General features: G+C 40.8%; 3 protein-coding genes across 5 annotated transcripts; 2 read left to right on the top strand and 1 right to left on the bottom strand.

Annotated features, from left to right (window-relative positions):
• The first annotated feature begins 11,477 nt into the window (after positions 1–11,477).
• LOC117466522 (granzyme B-like) lies at positions 11,478–13,445 on the top strand. Its single transcript, XM_034109817.2, has 5 exons — positions 11,478–11,602; positions 11,769–11,916; positions 12,250–12,391; positions 12,534–12,794; positions 12,924–13,445. Exons 1-5 carry the CDS (start codon positions 11,545–11,547, stop codon positions 13,074–13,076), a joined length of 762 nt encoding a protein of 253 aa, XP_033965708.1. The 5' UTR covers positions 11,478–11,544; the 3' UTR covers positions 13,077–13,445.
• Positions 13,377–16,611, bottom strand: rabl3 (RAB, member of RAS oncogene family-like 3). 2 transcript variants are annotated; one of them, XM_034109818.1, is made up of 8 exons: positions 16,520–16,611; positions 15,934–16,025; positions 15,309–15,438; positions 15,111–15,225; positions 14,869–15,022; positions 14,575–14,646; positions 13,905–13,943; positions 13,377–13,784 (listed from the first exon to the last, which is right to left on the bottom strand). In XM_034109818.1, exons 1-8 carry the CDS (start codon positions 16,563–16,565, stop codon positions 13,728–13,730), a joined length of 705 nt encoding a protein of 234 aa, XP_033965709.1. In that variant the 5' UTR covers positions 16,566–16,611; the 3' UTR covers positions 13,377–13,727. The 2 variants fall into 2 exon arrangements, with proteins under 2 accessions (XP_033965709.1, XP_033965710.1); XM_034109819.1 differs by having other exon boundaries at positions 14,869–15,019.
• A 167-nt stretch (positions 16,612–16,778) lies between these two features.
• Positions 16,779–24,646, top strand: gtf2e1 (general transcription factor IIE, polypeptide 1, alpha). Of its 2 annotated transcripts, none has more exons than XM_034109816.2 (6): positions 16,779–16,947; positions 17,558–17,850; positions 18,179–18,336; positions 21,228–21,423; positions 21,742–21,974; positions 23,506–24,646. In XM_034109816.2, the coding sequence occupies exons 2-6, from the start codon at positions 17,561–17,563 to the stop codon at positions 23,961–23,963; spliced, it is 1,335 nt and encodes a 444-aa protein (XP_033965707.1). In that variant the 5' UTR covers positions 16,779–16,947; positions 17,558–17,560; the 3' UTR covers positions 23,964–24,646. The 2 variants fall into 2 exon arrangements, with proteins under 2 accessions (XP_033965707.1, XP_033965706.1); XM_034109815.2 differs by having other exon boundaries at positions 17,555–17,850.
• Positions 24,647–24,858: the final 212 nt, after the last annotated feature.

The following is a 24,858-nucleotide window of genomic DNA, read 5'->3' as shown; positions in this document are numbered from 1 at the left end:
CATTTGTACTTTGAAAGAGAGAACTTTGTACTAAAAAGACTTATGTTTGATGTCTTGACTGTCATAATAAAATGAACCTCAACCTATCCTAAGGGAGTCCATGTACGTATACACGTTAGTTTTGCTGCTATAGACTGTCGGGGGACACCTTACTTCTTCCTTCTCTCTGTCTGTACCTGTGTACTCTCATGTTCCGAATAACCCAGCTTCCCCACGCCGGGATTCTGAGTCGTGGCTGATCCTGTTGCTGCGGTCCTGAGTCCTGGATCCTCTATCCTGAGTTCTGGAGTTGAGTCCTGGACATCGAGTCGTGGCTGAACCTGTCTCTGCGGTCCTGCCTGACTCTCATCATACTACTTCCCTGATGGCTCCCACAGGATTGTTGACATCCTCGTGGATTTATCTTCCTATTATAGACACATGCATTTCCAAATATTTGGTCTTCCTATGTTGTAAATGTATTATCTCTTCGATTTACACACGGCATCTATTGCACGTCTGTCCGTCCTGGGAGAGGGATCCCTCCTCTGTTGCTCTCCCTGAGGTTTCTCCCATTGTTTCCCTTTAAACTGTGGGTTTTCTCCGGAAGTTTTTCCTTGTACGATGTGAGGGTCTAAGGAGATTTGGGGAAACACGTACAAAACCAACCTACAGCCGTTATGCACATTACAAAAAAGGGCTATAAGAGTTATCAATAATATTGGTTATCTTGAACACACTAATATATTATTTTTCAAGTCACACATATTGAAGTTCATTGATCTGGTTAAATTTAAAACGGCACAAATCATGTACAGAGCAAGACATAATCTACTTCCTAGGAATTGTTCATAGACAGAGAGGGTGGGTATAATTTGAGAGGAAATCTACATTTTAAACAACTCAAGGTCAGAACAACTCTGAGAAGTATGAGTTTAACAATCTGTGGGGTGATTTTATGGAATGGTTTAGAGCAGGAGTTAAAACAAAGCACAAGCATTTCAGTTTAAAAGGATGTACAGAAACACTTTTTTGGAAAAATATGAGAATGAAGAAAGGTAATTGAAGATGAGAAATGATTGTATATGTATGTATACATGTAAATGTGGTAGGAATAACTTGCATAATGATTTAAAGGACAATCATTGATCAAGTAAGGGGTGGGAATTAATAAGCATTTGCTTCCTCCTACTCCCTTTCGGACACATATGATTTATTATTATTATTAATATGAAGACATTTTTTTTTTTTTTTTGTTGAATATACAAAATATTACCATGAATGTGGATAAATACTATATTATAACAATACGGTATTCTGTTTTTCACATTTGTTATTTGTTTTTTTTTAATCTGTTCCAAAGAAAGAAAGAAAGAAGGACAGAGGGTGTCATATTGTCATACTGATATTCTGTACAAACTGTGAAGTCCACTGAGACAAATGTAACATTTGTGATATTTGGCTATATAAATAAACATTGATTCATTGATAATTATTCAATGTCTCACAATTTGGATAATAATATGATTTTTTTCTTTCCTAACAAGCATCTACAGTATTACCAAACACATCATGTCATAGGATAGTCAATATTGTGTTATGATGTTTAAAGTAAAAAAACAAAAAACATCTTTAGTCTTACACTTTAATATAAAAGCGAGGCACGCTTGACAAGGAGAAATGTATTTGGAATGTTATATAATGTAGTATTAACATTGACATTCAATTTGCCAACAGAATAAAGTGTAGCACTTAGGTATTCAAAGAAAAGATACAAAATAAAGGTGCCCTGCAAAATGTTCTCGAAAACCAACATAAGTGCAGTGCACCTGCACCAGATATACAAAACAAGGATAAAACCAATAGAAAAACAATAAAAAAAACACTACTCATTTCATTTCATTTCAAACCTTTATTTAACCAGATTGGTCCCATTGAGATCATAGATCTCTTTTTCAAGGGAGACCTGCAGCATATAGGTTCCACATGAATGTAATTTAACAACAGCCTCCTTAATGGAGGGACCTGCACAGTACATCACGGTATCATCCGCATAAAAATGTAAAGTAGCTTCATCCACATTATCACCTAAACTGTTGATGTAGATGGAGAATAAAAGTGGTCCTAAAACAGAACCTTGTGGTACACCATTAGAAATGTTTAACCACTCAGAAGACAGTCCATCAAAATGAACACATTGGGACCTTTCAGAGAGGTAATTTACAAACCACCCCACTGCAAGGCTGGATATGCCAATACTGAGTAGCCTCTGCTTTAAATTGCGATGATCAACGGTGTCAAACGCTTTGGACAGGTCAATAAACAGAGCTGCACAACTCTGCTTATTATCTAAAATACTAGTAATGTCATTTACCACTTTCATTGTGGCAGTGATGGTGCTGTGTTTCTTTCTGAAGCCTGACTGATGTTTAGACAGGATATCATTTATACATAAAAACTCCTTTACTTGTTCACTCACAAGTCGTTCGAGCATCTTAGCCAGAACTGACAATTTAGAGATTGGCCTATAGTTATTTAAAATAGTTGCCTCCCCTCCTTTCAGTAAAGGCAAGACATAAGCAGACTTACATACTTTTGGAATTGTATTTGTGCTGAGGGAGAGGTTAAAAAGAGAAGTAAGAGGTGGAGCAATAAAATCTGCAGCTATCTTTAAAAAGAAAGGCTCTAAGTTGTCCGGGCCAGCCGGTTTCCTAGGATCTAATTTGGATAATGCTTCATGAACAATACCAATAGTTAAAGGAGTAAAACTGAAAGGGTTTTCCAGACCACATTGTTCAGAGTCAAGGATTGGAGCGTTCACAGAAGCAGAAGTACAGTCAGTGACAGAATCAAACAGACAGCCACAAGACACAAAATGCTTATTAAAGCAATTTAGCATAGTAGCCCTGTCTGATATAATGCCAGATGCTGTGGTGAGGCACGGAGGTAGCTCATTTGGGATATCACCAGTGGAAATCGATTTTATGGCTTTCCAAAATGTCCTAGGATTATTCAGGTTTTCTGTGGTAACTGACAAATAGTACTTTGATTTAGCACTTTTTATTTGAGATGTGAAGCTATTTCTTAGCTGCCTAAAACGTAGCCATTCTACCTCTGAGCCTAATTTCCTAGCCTTAGCCCAAGCATTATTTCTCTCATGAAGTAGACTGGACAGCTTAGCAGAATACCAGGGATTGTTTCGTCCCTTCACTCTAAATGTACGCAGAGGTGCATGTCTATCTATAATTTTCATAAAACCAAGATAAAAATAAGACCATGCAGTTTCTACATCAGCACACAGATTGATTTGACCCCAATCAAAATCAAACAGATCATGTAAAAAACCATGCTCCACAAAGTGTTTTTTGTCTCTCTTTGTGATGATACGTGGTTTAACCTTTTGGACCTTAGTGTCCCTAATTGTGGCTACAACACAGTGGTCACTCACATCATTAGCAAATACTCCCACAGATGAGTATTTATGTGGAACATTTGTTAAAATTAGATCAATTAAGGAGGATTTATTTGGGGACTTAATATTTGGGCGAGTATGACTGTCTATAATCTGGGTAAAATTCAAAGAGGTACACAGGTTTTTAAAATCCTCTGACACAGAAGTTAACCAGTCCCAATTAAAATCACCAAGCAGCACTATTTCCTTGTAGGAAAGTTGTGATAACATTTTTGCCAATGACGATAAAGAGACCTTGACAGCCGAGGGGGCCGTGTAGCAGCCCACCACCATGACCTGTTGACCCTTTGTTACCTCAATATTCACGGCTAAAAATTCTAGCTGTTTACTAACAGATTTGGAAACCATATTAGTTACACAAAACTTATTTTTCACATAAATGGCAACGCCACCACCTTTTTTAGGCCGGTCAGTACGATATACACTGTAACCATGTATGTAAATGTCAGAGGCCAAAATGGATTTATCTAGCCACGTTTCTGATAAGACAATGACATCAGCATCAGTCGAACTCGCCCAAATACGGACAAAATCTAATTTAGGTAACAGACTACGCACATTTAAATGAATTAAACCTAGCCCAGATCTAGATATAAAATCAGCAGGAGTAGCTATTTGACTAATACTGCTAGGTGGACCTGGATTTGGCTGTACATTTCCTGATAGTAACAACAATAAAAATACCAAGCACCTTTTCCTCTTAATCAACACACATACATTGTCAGCTGTTCTAGAGTCACCAGCAAACTTCGCGAAAGTGAGATTAGAGTTTAAAAAACAATTCTGAAGGACCATAGTGGCAGGCATGTGAGAAAGACAAACATTTTCCGAAATGAAAGTCCGCGACAGTGCAACCAGCAATTGTTTGTGCAACACCTCCAAAACTGTACAGGGGATGTCCACTGCGGGTGGCAGAACATACCCGAATCCAGTAGATTTTTCAGGATGACTAGAGATCTTCTCCTTGTCCAGCACAGCCAAGAAAAGGCACAGCAGAAACACGACACCCGCCATTCTCCCAGTCCAGCACAACAGTATCCACGCTGTTCCCGGAGCAAGGTGGAACCAGGCCTCAGCTACAGCAGCACAGCAGAGCAGAGCAGGTGGAACCAGGCCTCAGCTACATCAGCACAGCAGAGCAGAGCAGGTGGAACCAGGCCTCAGCTACAGCAGCACAGCAGAGCAGAGCAGGTGGAACCAGGCCTCAGCTACATCAGCACAGCAGAGCAGAGCATGTGGAACCAGGCCTCAGCTACAGCAGCACAGCAGAGCAGAGAAGGTGGAACCAGGCCTCAGCTACAGCAGCACAGCAGAGCAGAGCAGGTGGAGCCAGGCCTCAGCTACAGCAGCACAGCAGAGCAGAGAAGGTGGAACCAGGCCTCAGCTACAGCAGCACAGCAGAGCAGAGCAGGTGGAACCAGGCCTCAGCTACAGTAGCACAGCAGAGCAGAGCAGGTGGAACCAGGCCTCAGCTACAGCAGCACAGCAGAGCAGAGCAGGTGGAACCAGGCCTCAGGTACAGCAGCACAGCAGATTATATGAGCAGCACAGCAGATTATACTAGATGACTGAACTCCACAGGTTACTATCATTGCAAATGCTGCTTCAGACGTCACATACCTCTTAATAATTACTCTTGTTTATCTGCAATATCTTTGGACTGTTTTCCATCTTATTTTATAGATTTAAATTGCAAACAGGGTCAATGAAGATAGTTGTATTGTAGTTTGTGAGAATACATGATAGGACTTCTGATACAACTGGGGATTATCATATTAACCTTGTTTTAATAAATATTACTTCCCCCCCAGTTACAAGGAGAACATAGTGAGGCTGTCTGAGATACATCTGGACCGTCCAGTCCCGCCTCTGGACCTGGCTGTTTTCTGGACTGAGTTTGTCATTAGGCACAAAGGAGCCGAACACCTCTGGGTCGCTGCACACGACTTAAACTGGATTCAGTACCATAGCCTGGATGTCATTGGCATTTTAATCTTAATTATAATCACTTTTCTGTGGATGACATTGAAATGCTGCTTGTTCTGCACCTGCAAGTGTTGCAGAAGGAGGACTCCAAAGAAAAAGAAAGAGTAGTGTTTATAACAGTCACTAAGTTTTATAAGCTTTGTAATGAAGACGATAATATATGTTGAAACACTGCAATGACTTTTAATACTGGTTTGTGCGAGCTTGAGTTGTTGTGTGTGTGTCAATAATGTGTCTGTTTGTACACTATACTTAAAATAAAAGATGTCCAAGTGCCCTTACTACGTTGTCTGTAATCCATGTGAAACATGCTACTTGCTGTGATTGATTTTAAGCCATGTTCTGAAAAGTCAATCACTACAAAATTAGGGCTGTCAAACGATTACAATTTTTAATCAGATTAATCACAGCTTAAAAATTAATTAATCATGATTAATCACCATTCGAACTATGTCCAAAATATGCCATTTATTTATGTATATTGTTGTGGGAATGCAAAGATAAATGAAAGAAGGCGGATATATCCATTTAACATACAGTATCTATGTTTATTATAACATTTTTCTGCATGTCAAAATGAAAGACAACCCCCACACCTGTCAATCATCAAACCGTGGGGTCTTAATTCATTACGTGTTGATTTCTAACAACGGGGGAGTACTTCAGGAAAGTCGACAGAGGGGGGGGACGCTAGTGACCACAGAGTGTGAACGTTGTGATCAGCTGTTTTAGCGCAGTTCTCCAGTGAAGGGGGGAGTCTCCCTCCGCAGCCGGTTGGCGTAGTTTTGGCACAGTTCCGTTGTACAGACCGACGTTAACAGCAGCCCTGTCTGTGCACACGGAGACCGACTCCGTCGTCCGGTGATCTAACCGCCTTCTGGAAAAGCTTCACAAGTACGTCGGTACGCAAATGCGCTTTGTGACACAAGTGACGGTACGCATTTCAGATTACGCACATAACCTGCGTACCAGTTATGTGCACCCCAGTACCAGAGCCATATTATTACTAGTATATGGCTCTGCCCTGTACTACAGCAAAAGTATTCTCCGTCGGGACTTCCTGCAACAACACCACGCCGTTATCAAAGATGTTCTATTGAGAAGACGATCACTACGTGACAAAAGTTTTCAAAACCGTGGCTACTGAAATCAATCTTACTAACTGCTGTCTGTGCAATTTACTCCGCGCGAGTTGGCAGACTTTATTTTGCTTACTTTAACATCATTTTTCATGGTGGGGCTAAGCCATTTCTTGGTATGGGTGTAGCCTACGCCAGCCATACCCTGGCGCTGCCACTGGTGGCACGTATGGGGCGGGCCATTCTGCACATGCGTTAAATGCGTTAAATATTTTAACGCAATTAATTCAAAAAATGTATTACCGCCGTTAACGCGATAATTTTGACAGCACTATACAAAATACATTGTTGTACCTTGTGTAGAAACTTCTTTACATTCAGGTTTCTCCACAGGACTCCTTTTTGTGTAGTACTTTTGTTGTAGGGGAAGTTAATGAGTGAGAACTTTCTCCAATTAAACAAAACGAAAAGTGAGATTATTGTTCTTGGAGCAAAGGAGGAACGAATAGAAGCCATCGCAGAGCTTCCGTCGGCAGACTTCAAAACAACTAATAAAGCAAGACATCTGGGTGTAGTGATGGACTCAGACCTGAATTGTAACAGTCACATTACAACAATGATTACATATGCATACTATCACCTTAAGAACATCTCTAGGATTAAAAGACTAATGTTCTTAAGGCTGACTTCATTCCATGCAGTCTCTGGATTTCCTTGCTCTCACTGAGACGTGGATTCCACCATCCAACACATCCACCCCAGCAGCTCTCTCCACAGCATATTCCTTCTCCCATACACCCAGACCCACTGGCAGAGGAGGTGGCACTGGTCTCCTGCTTTCTCCCAACTGGAGCTTTTCCCTCTTCAAGCTACCTAACTTCACTCCTTCCACCTTTGAATTCCATGCCGTCACAGTAACCCATCCTATACAATTAACCATTGTTGTTCTCTACCGTCCACCAGGCGCCTGCAGCATCTGATATTTAAGAAGTGTGTTACATTTGAAATGGCAGAAAGTCTTGTTGCAATTTCCAGATATTAAAAGAGGTCCCTTGAGTTTCTCTGGTAATTATCAATAGTAGCAGTTAAGTGAATACTGTTCAAACAATACTTGTGTTTGTGTTTTATATTGATTTCTCTGTTTTATCCTTTCAGAAAGGTGAGGACTAAAATGGCTCTAAACAAGGGCTGTTTAGAGTAAACAGGGTTTTATTGCCCTGTGGGGGAGGTGTAGGCATGCATGACAGGGTGCTAGGTGGGGGAAGAGTATATTCTGCTTAAGATCTCTAGCATGTCATGTTTCAGGGAAGTCTACATATCTTGAATAGTATGTGTGGGTTTAATTACTTTGTATTCTGTGTAACCAGAAGTTGGAGATATGAGAGATGAAATATTTGTGTTATCTTAAATATCCTTTAAGACACATCTGAGGTCTCTGGAATGTGGGGGGGGGGGGGGGGGGGGGGGGGGTGTGTGTGTGGAGGCTGAGTAAACTCCACCCCTTCCTGTTTCTGTTGGTATGAAAGCCTATTCAGCTTTTTGCTCTGTCTCTCTCTTCTCGCGCCGCCCGGACCGGAAGGTCGTGGCGGCCCGTGAACAAGGGCCAGGAGTAGGCATACTCCTGACATTATGCATATGATATGATATGGCTTTGTATGGTAATGTATTGATTGTATTGCATTGTTATATTACCATTAAAATAGATTATTGTTTTAACGGATAATTGTATGTTCTGGATTCCTTCCTGTATGATAACCAGCTTGTTAGGGACGCGCGGAGATTTGGAAAGCGGACCAGTTGTCCCTCAAAATCTCTATCACGCCTTGGGGGACTTCTTGGAGGAATTAGATAATCTGCTCTCACACAACCCTGAAACTGGCCCTCCCGCTGTACTTCTCGGAGACTTCAACCTCCAGACAGGGAAGTAAAACAAACTAACATCTCTGTTAACCACCTTTGCCTTCTCACTGTCTCCATCCCCACCAACTCATAAAGCTGGCAATGTCCTTGATCTCATATTCTCAAGGAACTGCACTACTTCTAACCTCTCTGTAAACCCGCTCCACACATCCGATCACCGCCTGACCTCCCTTGAGGCTAACGCGAATCAGCTCAGCGACAAAATGGAAGAGTTGGAGGCTAAGTGCGCAGCAATGGAGGGAAGCTACAACAAGCTAAAGGCTAAAGCTTTAGACCTTGAGTCACGCAGCCGCCGCAATAACATAAGGATAACTGGCCTACCGGAGTCGATTGAGGGTGCACGTCCCACAGACTTTTTTTCGAGACTGCTGGTGGAGCTTCTGGGTGACCAAGTCCTCACTACAGCTCCGGAGCTGGACCGAGCACACAGAGCCCTGACTGCCAAGCCAAGTCCCGGGTCAATACCAAGAGCGGTAATAGCCCGCATCCATCATTTCAGGACGAAAGAGCTGATCATTCAGGAGGCCCGGAAGCAGCGGAGAAAACTGTTTTTCTTTGAAGACTACTGCCCAGAGATCGTGGAGCAACGTGCGGCGTACCGGGAGGTGATATTCGCACTTTATCAACGCGTTGAGACCGTCACTCCTATATCCAGCGAGGTTACGGATCACAACCAAGGACAAAAAAAAAAAGCATTTTGCATTGGTGGAGGACGCTGCATCTTTCCTGGAAACACTGCAGGGTAACATGTCGGAGTCTTCGACTAGAGAGGAGCAGTGATGGCCAACTTTAATAGTAGGTTTGATCTATGTGTTATCAGCGCCGTTGCGCTTCATACATCACTCCATAACAAGCTAATATATATTATAAAGCTGTGGAGAAGGACTTTTTGACACTCTTTGCTGTCTTTTTTTCATATTAACCACAGGGGTCCCTCAGGGCTCTGTTCTTGGTCCCCTCCTCTTCTCCTTGTACACAAACTCGCTCTGATCAGTCATTACCCGCATGGTTTTTCATACCACTGCTACGCTGATGACACCCAACTAATTCTGTCCTTTCCCCGCTCAGAGACCCAGGTCGTCACACGCATCTCTGCTTGTCTAGCTGACATCTCTCAGTGGATGTCTGCTCATCACCTCAAGCTCAACCTTGACAAGACTGAACTGCTTTTCCTTCCAGGAAAAGATTGTCCCACTCTTGACCTAACAATCAACATCGGCACCTCTGTTGTTTCCCCGACTCAGACTGCAAGGAATCTGGGTGTGATCCTAGATAACAAACTGTCCTTCACTGCAAACATCGCTGCTACAACCCGCTGCTGCAGATACACACATTACAACATCAGGAGGATACGTCCCCAGCTGTCCCAGAAAGCAATGCAGGTTCTGGTCCAGGCTCTCGTCATCTCACGCCTAGACTACTGCAACTCCCTCCTGGCTGGTCTACCTGCATGTGCCATCCAACCTCTGCAGCTCATCCAGAATGCAGCGGCTCGTCTGGTCTTCAACCTTCCAAAATGTTCCCACACCACTCCGCTCCTCCGCTCCCTTCACTGGCTTCCAGTAATTGCTAGAATCCACTTCAAAACAATGGTACTTGCATACCATGCTGTGAATGGATCTGGCCCTTCCTACATCCAGGACATGTTTAAACCATACACCCCAGCACGAGCACTCCGCTCTGCATCAGCCAAACGACTCGCTGCACCTGCACTGCGAGGGGGACCCAAGTTCCCAATAGCAAAAATACGTGGGTTTGCTATCCTGGCTCCAAAATGGTGGAATGAGCTCCCCATTAAAATCAGGACAGCAGATAGCTTGCACATCTTCCAGCGCAGACTGAAAACTCATCTCTTTCGACTCCACTTCGAGTGATAGAATTACTAACAAAGCACTTATATACTAATAAAGGACTGGCTTATCTAAAGCCAGTTGAGTAGCACTTGAAATGTTTGGCTCTATGAAACCTGATGTACTTATATGATTCTGTTTTCTTCAAGGTTGTATCTTCCTGGTCGAATGTACTTATTGTAAGTCGCTTTGGATAAAAGCGTCAGCTAAATGCAATGTAATGTATTGTAATGTCACAGCAGGATTTGGAAAAACTTGTCCATGCTTTCATCTTCAGTAGACTCGACTACTGTAATGGTGTCTTCACAGGTCTCACTAAAAAATCCATTAGAAAGCTGCAGCTGATTCAGAACGCTGCTGCTCGAGTCCTCACTGACACTAAGAAAGTGGATCACATCAGTCCAGTTCTGAAGTCTTTACACTGGCTTCCTGTGTGTCAAATAATAGATTTCAAAATACTGCTGCTGGTTTATAAAGCACTGAATGGTTTAGGACAAAATTATATTAACGATCTCCTGCATAACTATGAGGAGCCAGGAGTCTCAGGTCTTCTGGGACAGTTTTGCTCTCTGCTCCAAGAGTAAGAACTAAACATGGAGAAGCAGCGTTTAGCTATTACTGTATGCCCCGACTATCTGAAACAAACTCCCTGAATCCTGCAGGTCCGCTGCAACTCGTACTATTTTCAAATCCAGACTGAAAACCCATCTTTTTGCCGCTGCTGTTGATTGAGCTGCAGTATAATAATAATAATTCCTTACATTTATTGTAAGGAATTATTATGGAATGGAATTAGTATGGCTTCTATTCATGTATTCTATCTCTTGTGTTTATTTTATTATCTTTGCTTTTTAAATGCCTGTCTTTAAATGCCATTTTTCTGTATTTCTTCTTGAATGTCTTTTATTTTATTTTGTAAAGCACTTTGAATTGCCGTGTGCTGAAAGGTGCTATAATGTAAAGCCTTAATACACAGTTCCTACTCGACCATTAACCTTTTACCCACATTCTCTTCCGAGTAAATGTAGCCTATTGAAAAAAAGCACTCATAAATGTGGGATTATTTACAGCACAAACTGATCTTTCTCATTCAAGGGTGAAACAGTGTCACTCTTGCTGCAGTTGAAAAAGGTGTGAACTCGTCTCTTCTTTGCAAGAATAACACCTGCCTACAAAGTTTCCGTTGTGGGGGTTATGTTGACTACAAAAGGTGGTAGGGGGAGCAGTGCCAGACACATGGTTCAGATTTTACGGCACAATGAACATGATCCATGCATTCTGCATTTTATTTTTGTTCCTGCAGCTCTCCCTAACTGGTAAGATGAGATGAAATTACATTCAAATGTATAGACAAGTAAGAAAATAAGCTTTTTAATGGCTGGAAGGTTGGATTAAAGTTACTCAGTTTGCTAAGAGTAACAATCGAGTGGCAGCATTTTGTACTTTTTTACCTGTGTATTAATTAACCTTCTTAATCTTAAGGGGCTTCTGAGAGTGGCATAGTGGGGGGGAATGTTGCGAAGCCTCATTCCCGACCCTACATGGCATCTCTCCAGTTTCAGGGAAAACACTCATGTGGCGGGGTCCTTATTCGAGAGGACTTTGTTCTGACTGCAGCACACTGCGAAGAGTGAGTTAATGACACATTAATGCAACAAAACGATTTGATGACGAATTAATTGAATGGCTCCGAAATGAATGCATTCAATTATAATAGTTTTTTCCCATGACTCAATATCTATCATTCACAAAATATTTGGTGCCAATTCCATGCGTGTTCCTCATTATCTGGAGTTCAGATAAAATAAATATAGAAATACTTTTGTTAAGACAGCTTTCACATAGTTATTTGTATCATAGTAGTTATATTTGACATGTATCAATGTTCTCAGTCTGTTTCAAGGTGAAAATTGTTGTTAAGTATTAACAATAGTATTACAATATTTGTACCCTTATTTGTCAGTGAGCAGACCATGACGGCAGTCCTTGGAGCACACAACATCAAAAAGAAGGAGAAAAGTCAGCAAAGGATAGAAGTGGCTAAGCGCCATCCACATCCAAAATTCAAAAAGGACGGACACCAATATGATATCATGTTACTCGAGGTAAACTAAAAAACCTGTTAAAGGTTTTGTACAATGCTTTCATTTTAGCTTCATTTTTTTGTATGTATGCTTTACATAAAAACCTCAATCTGACTTTAAGAGGATACAACTAAGTAACAAATAATTATTCTCTCTCTCACAGTTAAAAAACAATGCCACACTCAATACCGATGTCAACATCATCGGACTACCAAAGAGTGATGAGGACCTCCCCGCAAGAGTTAAATGTGAGGTTGCTGGCTGGGGCCGAACTGGACACACAAAGCCTATCTCAAATGTCCTGAAGGAGAATACGGAGTTCATACAATTCAGCCGGGAGTGCGACCACATATGGAAAGAATACTTTGTTTCTAGTAGAATGATATGCACCACATTTGACAAAAAGAAGGGAGGGGTTTGTCAGGTAATTAACCATTATAAACCACAACATAATTCTGTGAATGTGAATCATACTTGATTTAATCAAAAACAAGAGCGTCTATTTATTTTCCGGTCCACTCAATCATCTCTTTGTGTTGCCTTCTTTTTTAAGGGGGATTCCGGTGGACCACTTATCTGCAAAGGAGAGCTTCAGGGTCTTACGGCTTTCACCAGTCCATGTAATTGTAATGATCCAATGTATCCCCATGTCTTCACTAAAGTTAAATCCTTTCTCCCCTGGATCAAGGAAGTGATGAAGAAATAAGAGAATGTAGCATGAGGCAAAGATGCCAAGAAAATGTTCCTTTTTTTACTTACTTAAGAAATGTAATGGCATAGAAAAACAACACATTTGAGAATGACTGGTCTTATCTTATTTTAAAAAATAATAACAAACTTAACAGGCAAATAATGTGTCGAATAGATTTAACCTGTTGTAGATATTGTGACGTCAAGTGATGAAGAAATTGTTTTTTATTCTTAGCTAAAACTCTGTGACCATGTCCAAATATATTTGATGTTTATCTTTTTTTGTGTAGTTGAACAAAACAAACAGGAACTGAAATTCATGAAACCAGTTTATGTAAAGGTTTTGCATGTGAAAACAATTGTACAAATAAAATGTGAAATTCAATTTTTTCACAATTTTTTTTTTTATTTAACTCAAAATCTCACACTACAGTTATGTATTTTTACATCTTTGTCAACTATGTACATATTTACCTTTATTATGTTAATAATTATTATGTTCTATCATAATGGTGTAGTTGTTGCAGAATACGTTTAAGACTTTACACAAGAGCAGTTGAAACAGTGTTCAGAAGGCGGGGCGATACAGAAAGCATGTCAATGAGTGTGATGGTTTACTTGTGGTGTGAAAGTCAAACCACAGAATACTGCTGCTTGTCATGGCTTGTCAGTCATAGTGCAAACTTTTGAAGTTGAACCGTTTTCTGTCTGTGAAACCCGTCATCTGCAGAGAAAGTGAAAGGAATGTGCCGTTTTAAAAAAGCAGTTCACCTTAAAATAAAGTCCTCGTCCTGGTCAAGATTTGCTTACGTCAAAAGAGAAAGAAAAGACATGTGAAACTCACCTGACTTGGATCTCTTGTGAAATATCTCTTCTCTATTACCTGTTAGGAGAATGAGGGGCTCAAGTTTTTATAGATACAACATTTGTACTTTGATTCAGAGAACTTCGTACTAAAAAGACCTATGTTTGATGTCTTGACTGTCATAATTGTTCAATGACTCCCAATTTGGATCACACTATAATACAGGAAATAACATGATTCTTTTTGTTTTTCTTACAAGCATTCATTACAAAATATATCAAGTCATAGGATAGTCAATATTGTGTTGTGATTTTTGACGTAATAAAAAAGAAAACATCTTTAATCTTACGCCTTAATATAAAAAAGAACTAGGCACGCTTCACAAGGACACATTTGTTTGGAATGTTATATACTGTAGTATTTACATTGACATTCAATTTGCCAACAGAAGAAAGTGTAGCACTTAGCGCTACGGATCTGTGAACTGCAGAAGGGCCAGATGCTGGTCCATCTTTACCCCATGTTTTGGGGGAAATTCAATATTAAATGTAATTTTGCAATTACTAGTAATATATTAATAGAATGTGTCTACATGGTTCACACATGATGTCTTGTGCTTCTCATCAACACCAAAGAGATGAAAGTAGAACAAATATGAATAATAATCTGCTTTACATGCTGTATGTATCTCTAAATGTGTGTTTCTCACCTTGTCAAAGAACCTGCTGAGCTTCACAGCATTTGATGTGCCTGCAGCGAGGTATCTTGGGTTGGTGCAGTCCTGTGAAAACAAAATAGCACTTCAGCCACAAACCTCAACTAAAACTAAAGCTCTGTTCTTTCCCAGGTTGAATCTTTAAACTGTACTGATAAAATGTGTATGTTATTATAGCTTTTTTTTCAAATTGTTCTGAAATAAGCTTATTTTATAAGCCCAGCAATGTTACAGATTACTTGAAATGGGCCTAAAGTCAGAACTTGCAGGAATGAAAGGTTGGCCTACGAGATTGATCTCCTCTGCATTGAAGTCTTCAGACAGGAAGGCCGTCCGAGTGAGAACCTCGTTGCGTTTGTTTTCTGGGATTTGGTCAAACTTGGTGCCAATCAGCAGCAGAGGCACTGGGTTCTCAGCAAACTGCTCTCTGTCATAGTCACTGCTGTGAGAAAAGAACGCGACTTAACTCCCCAGTATCCAACTTTTGTAGTCACATTTAACTATCTAATATTAACTACATGTGTACTTACCCGTTTGAGACGATCACTCCTGTTGGAGAGGAATCTTTGTTTAAAGCTTCCAGTGACCAGCGATACAGATTCTGAGAGGATTTCTTATTTGTTAAATCGTGTACCAACATAATTCCTGAAAGAAAGAGGACACAACTAAGTAATAGCAACCCTTCAAATGTTAGATATTTTTATATATTCAAATGAAATCATCTTTACCATTGACTGAATTGTAGAAGACAGCTCTGGTGCTTTTGATACTGCTGGCACAGCCAACAGATCCTCCGACATCCCAGAGTTCAATGTAGTAGGTTTTCTCCTCCGGCGTCCCCTCCTTATAGTCTTGCACCTGTAGTTAACAAAAATATGTTTGACCAATAGATTATATTCCTCTAAGCATCTGTAACATGTAAGTGTTCAATGTATTTCATGATCAATGGAAGGAAGTTCTGCAACAAAGCAGTATATGAAGTAAGTACAATTGTACAAGCTGTATCAATAAACTGATGTACATATTAATGTTTAATTTATTATAATTCAGTAATTAAATCTTAATTGTTCTGAAATTGGCTGTTCTCTGCATAAAGATAACTTATATTTTCCAAATCATAGTGTATTACAATAACTTTAAACATGTGTTTTTCAGTCAGTAGACAAAAGACTGGAGGAAGAGGAAGCATGTACGTTTCCAATATATTGGCTTTTACAAACATTGTTATTTAAAAGGTTGTCGTATGGAGTATGCATTTCAATGTAGTTTATCTGAAGCTAATTTAAAGGTCGGTAGCATAATTTAAGACTGTGTCCAAATGAAATTCTGTTATCTAGGCATTGACCTGCTTACCCGGACATCCACAGAGCACCCAACAGTCCAGGATGGATTTCCTAACACTTGATTCTGACATAGCAGGTGGACCAAGGAGGACTTGCCCACTCCTGCAAAAGATGAGAAATGTGGGTGGATGAATGTCATCAGAGGCAGGAAGACACACATGTGTGCGAATAGTGCAACATATGATTCCATTAGGGTATAAACCTTGCAGCACACCAGCAAATAGCTTTAACGAGCTGTTCGGTGCCACTTCGGCAAAAATGTTGATACAATTTCAACTTGATGTGACGATAAGGGGTATGCTTAGCACAAATACAACACTTTAGATCGGCTATACATTCAGGTAACACGAAGTTATTGCTTTAAAATTAAGGGCCAGATGCTGGTCCATCTTTATCACAAAATACGTTGAACACGACAATCATGTTGCGTCAGATATGCAGGTCAAAAGTGCCAACAACAGACTAAAGACAAAAGTTTGATGTTCCTTATTTAAGAACACAAGGCTTATAAACTGGGTTACTTTCGGCCAAAACAAAGAAATGTATTAACATAAACAGACACTTTTTCGGAATTGCAAAAACGGTACTTTACTTACCCGAATCTCCTAAAACTAATACTTTTACCCTGTCAAGAGAAGCCATTTTTTGTTGACAGCGACGTCCCGGAAGAAAACAGTGAAAACCCCGCCTGCAAATATAATTTCTTTATTCCGATTGGTTACCCGAAAAATACGTTAGGAATAGAGATGCACAGCTATTCGTCTAAATGTATGTCAATCAACATTCCTGTTACCCTATTGGCTACTGATTGCAACTTGAAAACCTTTGTTGTGATTTAGGGTTTCATTTCCGGGGTTATGTTCTCAAATGAGTCGTGAAGCATGCTAACCTAGCAGTTTAAAGATTCAAAATTACAAATGTGTGTGAGCTTTAGCTGTGTTGGTTAGAGATACAAGCAGCGTACTCTGAAATGACCTAAGGAAGCGGTAGCTTTGGCGTATTGGTGGAACATAACGAGTACCGGGTAAGGTTGGAATTAACTAGGTTTTTATGCAAACTAACTATCTTGGCTGCAAGTTTAGTTAACAAGACAACGTGAGGTAATGGCTACCTGATAAAGCAACAGCAATGCTACTAGCTTACCAAGTTATACTATCATCACCTATAACATTGGTTTGTGTTGCAGCCAGTTTGCTGCATTAGTAATTGTTGTTCTTCTTTGTTCAAGTTAAGCTAACGTTAAGCTCAGTCAGGTCGCCACTATGTAACAACCGGGTTAGCTTCCAGTTTAGACTGGGCTGGCGTTATTAATCAGCACTTGTTAATGTTAGCACAAAACAACAGGACATATTATGTTTTAAAGGTTGTCCACTTCAACAGAGGTTGTGCGTTTAAGCAAATTATCAAGTATAGCAGAGAGAACATTATTCCTCAAATATGATCATCCCACCATTTAAATGTCCATCATTGTATTTATTTATCCTGATTGATCTTTCACTTCGCTTTTTAAATGTAACCAAAGCTATGGCTACTTACCTACTGTTTCATGCTAAACAAAGTATTTGCCGGTTCTCTCAAGTTCCTACATGTTGTCCTTGTCTTTACTCAATATGTCTAATCTCTATCCACAGCAGAAGATGATAGAACCAGAGATACTCACCGAAGTCCCTGCAGCACTGAAGCGGCTAGCCAAGCAGGTAGTGAGGGGTTTCTATGGAGTGGAACATGCCTTGGCCCTGGACGTGCTCATTCGCAACCCCTGTGTACGTGAGGAGGACATGCTGGAGCTGCTCAAGTTTGATCGTAAACAGTTGCGCTCAGTACTCAACACCCTGAAGGCAGACAAGTTTGTCAAGTGTCGCATGAGAGTGGAAACGGCCCCTGATGGCAAGACCACACGGCACAATTACTACTTCATCAACTACAGGTGGGTTATCTTCTTTTTGGTTTGCATGGCAACAGTGCAGATAATAGACAGTAACACACAATGGCTTCCTCTTATTACAGAAGCCCTATGCTTTTCAGGTGTTATTTAGGTTTGTGTGCGCGTAAATGGATGCAAAGGCTCAAATCTTTAAGTTCCCTTTATGTTTTGAGAGCATTGGTGCATTCCTTCAAAGATCAATACATTTTGACCTCATCCCTTTTAGTTTAGACAAAATGTACATATAGGAGTGTGAGAAAATGGATTGATTTACCACAATAACGCTCAAAGTTGACCCCTTTCTGACCACCCACCTAATGGATCTTTTCAGGGTACTGGTCAACGTGGTCAAGTATAAATTGGATCACATTCGACGGCGCATCGAGACAGATGAGAGAGACTCCACCAACCGTGCCTCCTTCCGCTGCCCCTGCTGCTTCTCCACCTTCACCGACCTAGAGGCCAACCAGCTGTTTGACCCCATGACAGGTATACATTGAATTAATAACCTATTGTCTCCAATATATCTGTAGAACAAGACCTTGGACCAAAAAGGTTGTTCGCTAACTTGTGAAAAAACCTGACAAAGACGCTGGAAAAGCTTTTATTACACAATGATCGCAATATCAATGTGCTAGGAAAACAATTAATTGGAGAACATTGAAATGTGGTCTAAAGGCCCGTCTTGTTAGATTGTATTGCTTATGTAGGTCAGAAGAGAAATAAATAGATTTTTGGACAAAGGATAGGACACAAATATATACATTTAGTCAACCTAGGATACTTGATCAACAAGTTAACATTTTCCAATTCATATATCTGCTAGTTTGCCTAATCTGTCAAAAAAAATTTAAAGAGGTGAATTAATACTTTTTGGGTTGTTTTAAGAGCCCTTTTTAAAGTTTGTATTCTCTTAAAGTACAATGCTTCCACATGTCTTTAAGCATATTTCAAATGACTTGTTATCACAACATCATTGAAGTGAAATCTGATTCTGAGTTTGGGCTGCCAGCTGTCAAAAACACTCATTTAGTATCTGAATAATGATGATACAGGTTTACTTTAGGTTGTTTGGCAGATTAACATGAATATGTACTTTTATACGGATATCAATGCTTGTGATAAGGCATGTGTCTTTAAAGAGAGCCCTTACTCAAATCTGTGTTCATTCATAAACTGCATTCATTTGTCAGTCGGTCACAATAAAGCACCAACTGTGCTCGCATTGTCTGCCAATATCAAGGTTGATCACCGTTCAACCAGCACTGTTGCTAGGCTACATAGAGTACTTCTGCCACACAAGCGTTTGAAATGCGGCATCAGTCTAAAGCCTAGTGTTATGCTCCCATCTCCGGTTGAATGTCTAAAGCCTGTTTAACCTTTGACCTCACACAGAGCCACTGATCACAACAGTGATGTCCAAAGTCCATATATACTCGCCTGCAGCAAAGTGATAGGTTTAACCACTTGATGTCAGCAGAGACCAGATTTGTAAGGGATGTAATGTGTCTTTGGCCCAATCCCAAACCACGCCCTACACTACCCCTACACACTACCCCTACACACTCCCCCTCCGTGACGGAGTGAACTCCGTGGAGTGACACTCGCAGCTCAACGAGGCTCCCTCCTGTCAGATGGAGGGAGTAAATACAGCGGCAAGCTTTTGGACGGTTTCAAATCAGCATCTCTTTGACAAAAAATTACTCCAAACATCTTTAATTGTGTTACTTTTTTGTAAAGCTCTTTCAGTTTTAAACCTGATGTTTATAAGCTTCAACGCGCAAACGGAGAGGTAGCGTGTAGGGGGCGGTTTGGGCCTTTTTATATTGAAATCTCTTATTTCAATGGTCAAATCATTGGAGTATGTAGTTGATTTGACTATGATGCTGACAAATTCATCTTTACATTTATGTCAACATGAACTGATTTAATAACTACGATTACTTATTATAAACGTTATAATACACCAAAATCATATAATATATAACATAATGGACTCCCCAGATCCTTAGACAACATGCCAACGTCTTCTTAGGTATTTTATAGTAAAGTAAGCAGGCAGGCATATAGAACTTTTTTTTTTAGGGACAAGATGTAAATATAGAAATTGATATTATAAATGACATGACGGAAAAGTCTGCTTCCTCTGGTTCCTGACTTTTTTGTGATGACACCTTTATAAAATCTAGCATATTTTTTCTCACACTTGCCTCTTGTTTCAACATACTGGTATTAAATCATGCTGTGCAGGCTGTCACCCTGCACCCTGACAGAAAGAATAACTGGAGCTCACACAGTGGAGATCTGATGGACTGGCTGTTTCTTCAGGGCCCGCAACACTCAGTTTGACCTCGAAGGAATAGGAAATGACATGGCAGCTCTTCTAGCTCATTCTGACCCACAAAGGAGGGCTCTGCATTTTCACACCTTGCTGTCGTGTGACTGTACCTGTTTCTTTGTAGGACTCTCACACTGGGTCCACCAAAGGTTTCTCCTGAAAAACAGTTGCCTAAAATGTGGCTTTCTTTTATCTCCTTTTACCTGTAGTTGCTCTGACGTCTCTCTTGCTGTCTCTATTGTGATGCACACATACAACACGCATGGCAGGCATGGGTTCTGTATAATGCTGGAGCAGTTCCAATTATTGAAACTGAAATTGGCCAGAGAACCAGATGGCCCATCATGCCCTTCTCTTACTGGTAGGGAGCAGGTCCACAAGCTTTAGAAAATGCCACCTAATGCAAAGAATATCCCCTGAAGAAATCTGCCTGCACTGTCATTAACAATGCAGTTTTTTTATAGTTGCTTATATTAAACCCTTGAATTCCATCAAATAGCAGCGTGTTATTGTGGCATACCTTTAACCTCTTGAATAGCCTTTTTCATGCAATGTGAGATATTTTATACAGGAAAGACACGTGTTTATATTGGTGTGTTTGGTGGTTCACATTCCCAAGTAGGCTAACTTCTGCAAATGGTTTTTGTGAAATTATTTTATAGCCATGGTAAAAAGAAAACAAATGGACCTACATGCATATCCCAGGATTGTTGGTAAAAGCAATTTCATACTTTCGGCTTACATATGTCTGCATATGGTTAATGTGACCCAAATTACGTCATGCTGCTGTTCTGTTCCACACTCCAGTCCAGTCAATATTGAATGCATCTTTAGCTGCTTTGTAGAGGTGAAGGAAAAGATAAACTGATTGGTTGGATAAGGAGATTCGCCTTCACTAGGGTTAGCAACAGAAATGTAAGTTAGGTCTTCAAAGAAATACAAAGGTGTTCTGTCAAACAACATAGCTTGGAAAGGGGTACGTTCTTTGGCCAGATAAGTTCCATTGTGCTTTTATTTAACATGGTTCTCTCCTAACCTTCAGGTACATTTCGCTGCACCTTCTGCCAGACGGAGGTAGAAGAGGATGCGTCTGTGTGTTCTGACGGCAGGACACAGGTGGCACGCTTCAACGAGCAGATCGAACCCATCTACGCATTGCTACGCGAGACCGAAGATGTCAACTTGTCCCAGGACCTGCTGGAGCCGGAGCCCGCTGAGATCCCCGCCCTCAGACAGAGGTGAGCTTCTAACCAACCGCTACTTTTTACTCATAAAAACATATTCCCCTCAGAAGTCATTACGCCAAACCTCAAGAGTCACGTCCTTGAGCAGATTTACTGAATGTAATAAACAAATGGGGGTTCACCTCTGTTAACAGCAGGAATAGCCTCAGTGATACTGTATCCACTGACTGTTTGTGCCACAGTGGACTTCTGTTCTATTACGCTGCAGTAATGAAACATTTCTAGCTTGCCCTTTTAACACTCTCTATTCTACATTTTTAAGCACTGTTGGAGATAATTGTTTAAAGGATATTTGCTGAATCTCTCCTCCAGCCGGGAACGTGCTGCATTAGCCGCTGGAATGACTGGTCCGCACCGTGAAGCCTGGTCCAACAGAGGCTCGTCCTACGGTGACCTGTACACCCAGAATGTGGTGATCAGCATGGAGGAGCAGGAAGAGCAGCAGAGACTGGCCAATGAAGGCAAGGCGCCCAAGGAGAGGCCCGTATGGTTGACCCAGAGCACCGTGACGGGCGCTTACAGCGAGCCGGAAGTCATCAAGAGCCGTAAGTGATGTTTTCTTTCAAGTTCCCAGATATGTAGCTGTCAAGCCTTTCTTTATACTGTGGTAAGTTTCAGTGTGTGAACAATGTTTCCTTCACATATCAACGACCTAAACAAAAGCTGAATTCATTCAGAACCGAAAGTAATGAGATTCAAGAGTCAAGGGTTTTATTATCATATGCACCGTAGCTACAGTTTAGTTATGGCAATGGAAATCTCCTCCAACAATACAACATATTATATATACAAAATAATAATACAGAAATGAAAATAAACTAGTGCAAATGAAACGGAATACGATCAATTTGCCACATTGTACAGACATTTTTTCCCTATTTTTTAAGCCTATTTCCCAGAAGCACGTTATCCTCCACTCCACGAGTCAGAAGATGTTAGATTTGACAATGAATTCCCACTCCTACGCTGTTTTCATCTCCTTAATTAAAAATGCTCTTGCCTGTCCATGATGAGGCTTGCTAAATGCACAGACCTTACTCGTCTCAAGAGACACGCCTCTCCTATGACCTTAAACCACTCCCCATTCTATTTGTGGTCAAAACAGGCTCTTACAGTTCAACATTACAGGTCATCACCCTCTCTCAGAGTGGTCCTACACCCAGCTGTCTTATTGTGTCATTGTTTCCCCACCCCCAAGGGCATGCAGCAGTCAGGCCAGGCCAGACTCTCAGTGAACCGTAATTGCTTAATTGAAATAATCAGAGGCTTGATTAGTGTATGGCTGAGCAAGGATGGCTCATTAATAAAGTCCATTTCTGGGGAAATGGCATGAATTATGCCTTCCCAGCGTCCTGTCTCTGAGGTGTGTTTCTGTGCGTCCGTCTGCAATGATGTTAGATGTTCAGAGTCTGGAAATAGACATTACACATTTAGAATGGACTTGGTTTAAACACAGATATTGTTCAGATACTTAGCCGCAAGAAGTCAATTATTTATAAAAAGTCAATTATTTATAAAAAGTCAATTATTTATAAAAATAACTAGATACAGCGTTAGAGGCGGGGCTCTGGTGCATGAAACCAAAATGACCTGAGTCCTTCCTGTATCTTCCATGGATCAACCGGTGATAGAGCATGAACGCTCTCCCTTTCCCTAAGCCCCGCCTCCAATCCGCTCTGTCACAGCAGCGTCAAGCCAGATCGCGGCTCAGTCAAATGAAGGAAGAAGAAGAATTACTACACAATCGACCGCATTTTACACCACTTTCAGGACAGAATGATTTAAATAAGGGCTATTAGAATGTACATGTTAGTTTATTTAGCACAAATTAAATATCCACTGATTTACTGAATTATGTCTCTTTCCCAATATAAGTCAATGGGGAAAAGTGTTTTTGGGCCTACTGACACAGAAGTTGTAGTACCACCGTTTACCCACTATCAAAATGTGTTACCAAGCCCCTCTACTTCCTCGGGGCTTGGCACAATTTAAGAAATACTGTATATAGGAAAAAGTGAATAATCTCAGTATTTAATATATTTGTAATATTGATAAGCTATGGTTTTGTTTAAACAGGAGACGACGTGGTACCCGTAGCCCCTGATGGAGCACCTGCTGGAATGGATCAGTCAGATGAAAATGAGGAAGTGATGCGCGCCCTGCTCATCCATGAGAAGAGGGGTGCAGCAGCAGTGGGAGGAGCTGGAGGCGGAGCCAGCTCTGCCACCAAGAGTCGTTCCTCTGGAAAGGCTAACGCCAGCGACTCGGACAGCGACACCAGCGAATCGGACGACGACTCTCCCGCAGTTCCTCCAATCGCGTCAGCTGCTAAGTCTCGGGCCGCAGAGGAGGAGGAAGATGACGATGATGAGTTTGAGGATGTGGGAGATGAGCCGATGGTGATGGTGGGGGGTCGGCAGTACTCCTACCGGGATGTCAGCCAGAAGCCAGAGCTGGTGGAGAAGATGTCTGCACAAGAGAAAGAGGCCTACATTGAAAAGGGACAAAGCCTCTTCCAGGACATGTACTTCTGAACAAATACACACATTAACACATATATTTACACACAACAATTTTGGGCAAATGAGTGTACTCTCACTTTGTGAACACTGGGGAAGTGTTATGTGGACACGAGTTCTAAGAAGAATGCAAAATGCTGCTCAAAAAGTATTTACAGTTAAATTGATGCTCTGACGATATAAAAACCAAGGAGATGCTCGGACAGTGTTGCCTTTCACACCTTTAGTATTCTGTCTTAAGTGTTTTTGTCACAGTAAGGGAACACAAGTGCCAATTTGTTTGTGTCTGTTTTATTTTCATTTCAGTTGGACACCGTTTATATCAGTCATGTTTTCCTATCACAAATCTCTCATGCTTCTTACCGGCCAGACTCGGATGTTTTTTTACAAAACAAGTGTATGTTATCACTTAAAGTCTGGAAGTGTATTGTTTTGACTTGTGACTGCAGTTCTGTGGTTGAAAGCAGGCAGTGTGAGACTGAAGCTGCTGCCGCTCGCACTACTCTGCCCGTGGAGCAAGGTGTTTCTGGCTGAATACTCCATCTGTCTGAAACAAGGTCAGACTGGATTTAAAAGCACATCTCAGTGCTCACTGTATAATACAAGAGAAACTAGAGAATATTGGTTAACTGTTATGGTTTGAAGCAAAGAAAAAATGTAATTCTGAACAATCTTTAATAAAAAGATACAGGACCAGGTATGAACATATTCTACATAAACTAAAGCTTTGTCTACCTGCAGCGTATACACTTACAAGAAATTTGGAATATAACAGTTAAAGGGCAGTGTGACATTTGTCTTCTTAGATAGTGAATAACAGGAATACTAAATGATCAGCAAACTATATCTGTCACTGACAAAGATAAGGTAAGAGGTCAGTCATTTAGAATTCCAATTTGTTTTCATTCTT

The sequence above is a fragment of the Pseudochaenichthys georgianus genome, chromosome 21, assembly GCF_902827115.2.
Source record: "Pseudochaenichthys georgianus chromosome 21, fPseGeo1.2, whole genome shotgun sequence".
In the NCBI taxonomy this organism is placed as follows: Eukaryota; Metazoa; Chordata; class Actinopteri; order Perciformes; family Channichthyidae; genus Pseudochaenichthys; species Pseudochaenichthys georgianus.
This window is presented reverse-complemented; position numbering and strand designations above follow the sequence as displayed.

What these genes read in the sequence shown, in the direction of transcription:
- LOC117466522 (XM_034109817.2), top strand. Translation starts at nt 11,545, where the DNA reads ATGAACATGATCCATGCATTCTGCATTTTATTTTTGTTCCTGCAGCTC. An exon ending in CCTGCAGCTCTCCCTAACTG is followed by an intron (nt 11,603 to 11,768) that starts GTAAGATGAGAT and finishes CTTAATCTTAAG; the next exon opens with GGGCTTCTGAGAGTGGCATA. An exon ending in ATGATATCATGTTACTCGAG is followed by an intron (nt 12,392 to 12,533) that starts GTAAACTAAAAA and finishes TCTCTCTCACAG; the next exon opens with TTAAAAAACAATGCCACACT.
- rabl3 (XM_034109818.1), bottom strand. Translation starts at nt 16,565, where the DNA reads ATGGCTTCTCTTGACAGGGTAAAAGTATTAGTTTTAGGAGATTCGG. An exon ending in CTTCTACAATTCAGTCAATG is followed by an intron (nt 15,226 to 15,308) that starts GTAAAGATGATT and finishes TCTTTCTTTCAG; the next exon opens with GAATTATGTTGGTACACGAT. An exon ending in ATGCAGAGGAGATCAATCTC is followed by an intron (nt 14,647 to 14,868) that starts GTAGGCCAACCT and finishes TTGTTTTCACAG; the next exon opens with GACTGCACCAACCCAAGATA.
- gtf2e1 (XM_034109816.2), top strand. Translation starts at nt 17,561, where the DNA reads ATGATAGAACCAGAGATACTCACCGAAGTCCCTGCAGCACTGAAGCGG. An exon ending in GCTGTTTGACCCCATGACAG is followed by an intron (nt 18,337 to 21,227) that starts GTATACATTGAA and finishes CCTAACCTTCAG; the next exon opens with GTACATTTCGCTGCACCTTC. An exon ending in GCCGGAAGTCATCAAGAGCC is followed by an intron (nt 21,975 to 23,505) that starts GTAAGTGATGTT and finishes TTGTTTAAACAG; the next exon opens with GAGACGACGTGGTACCCGTA.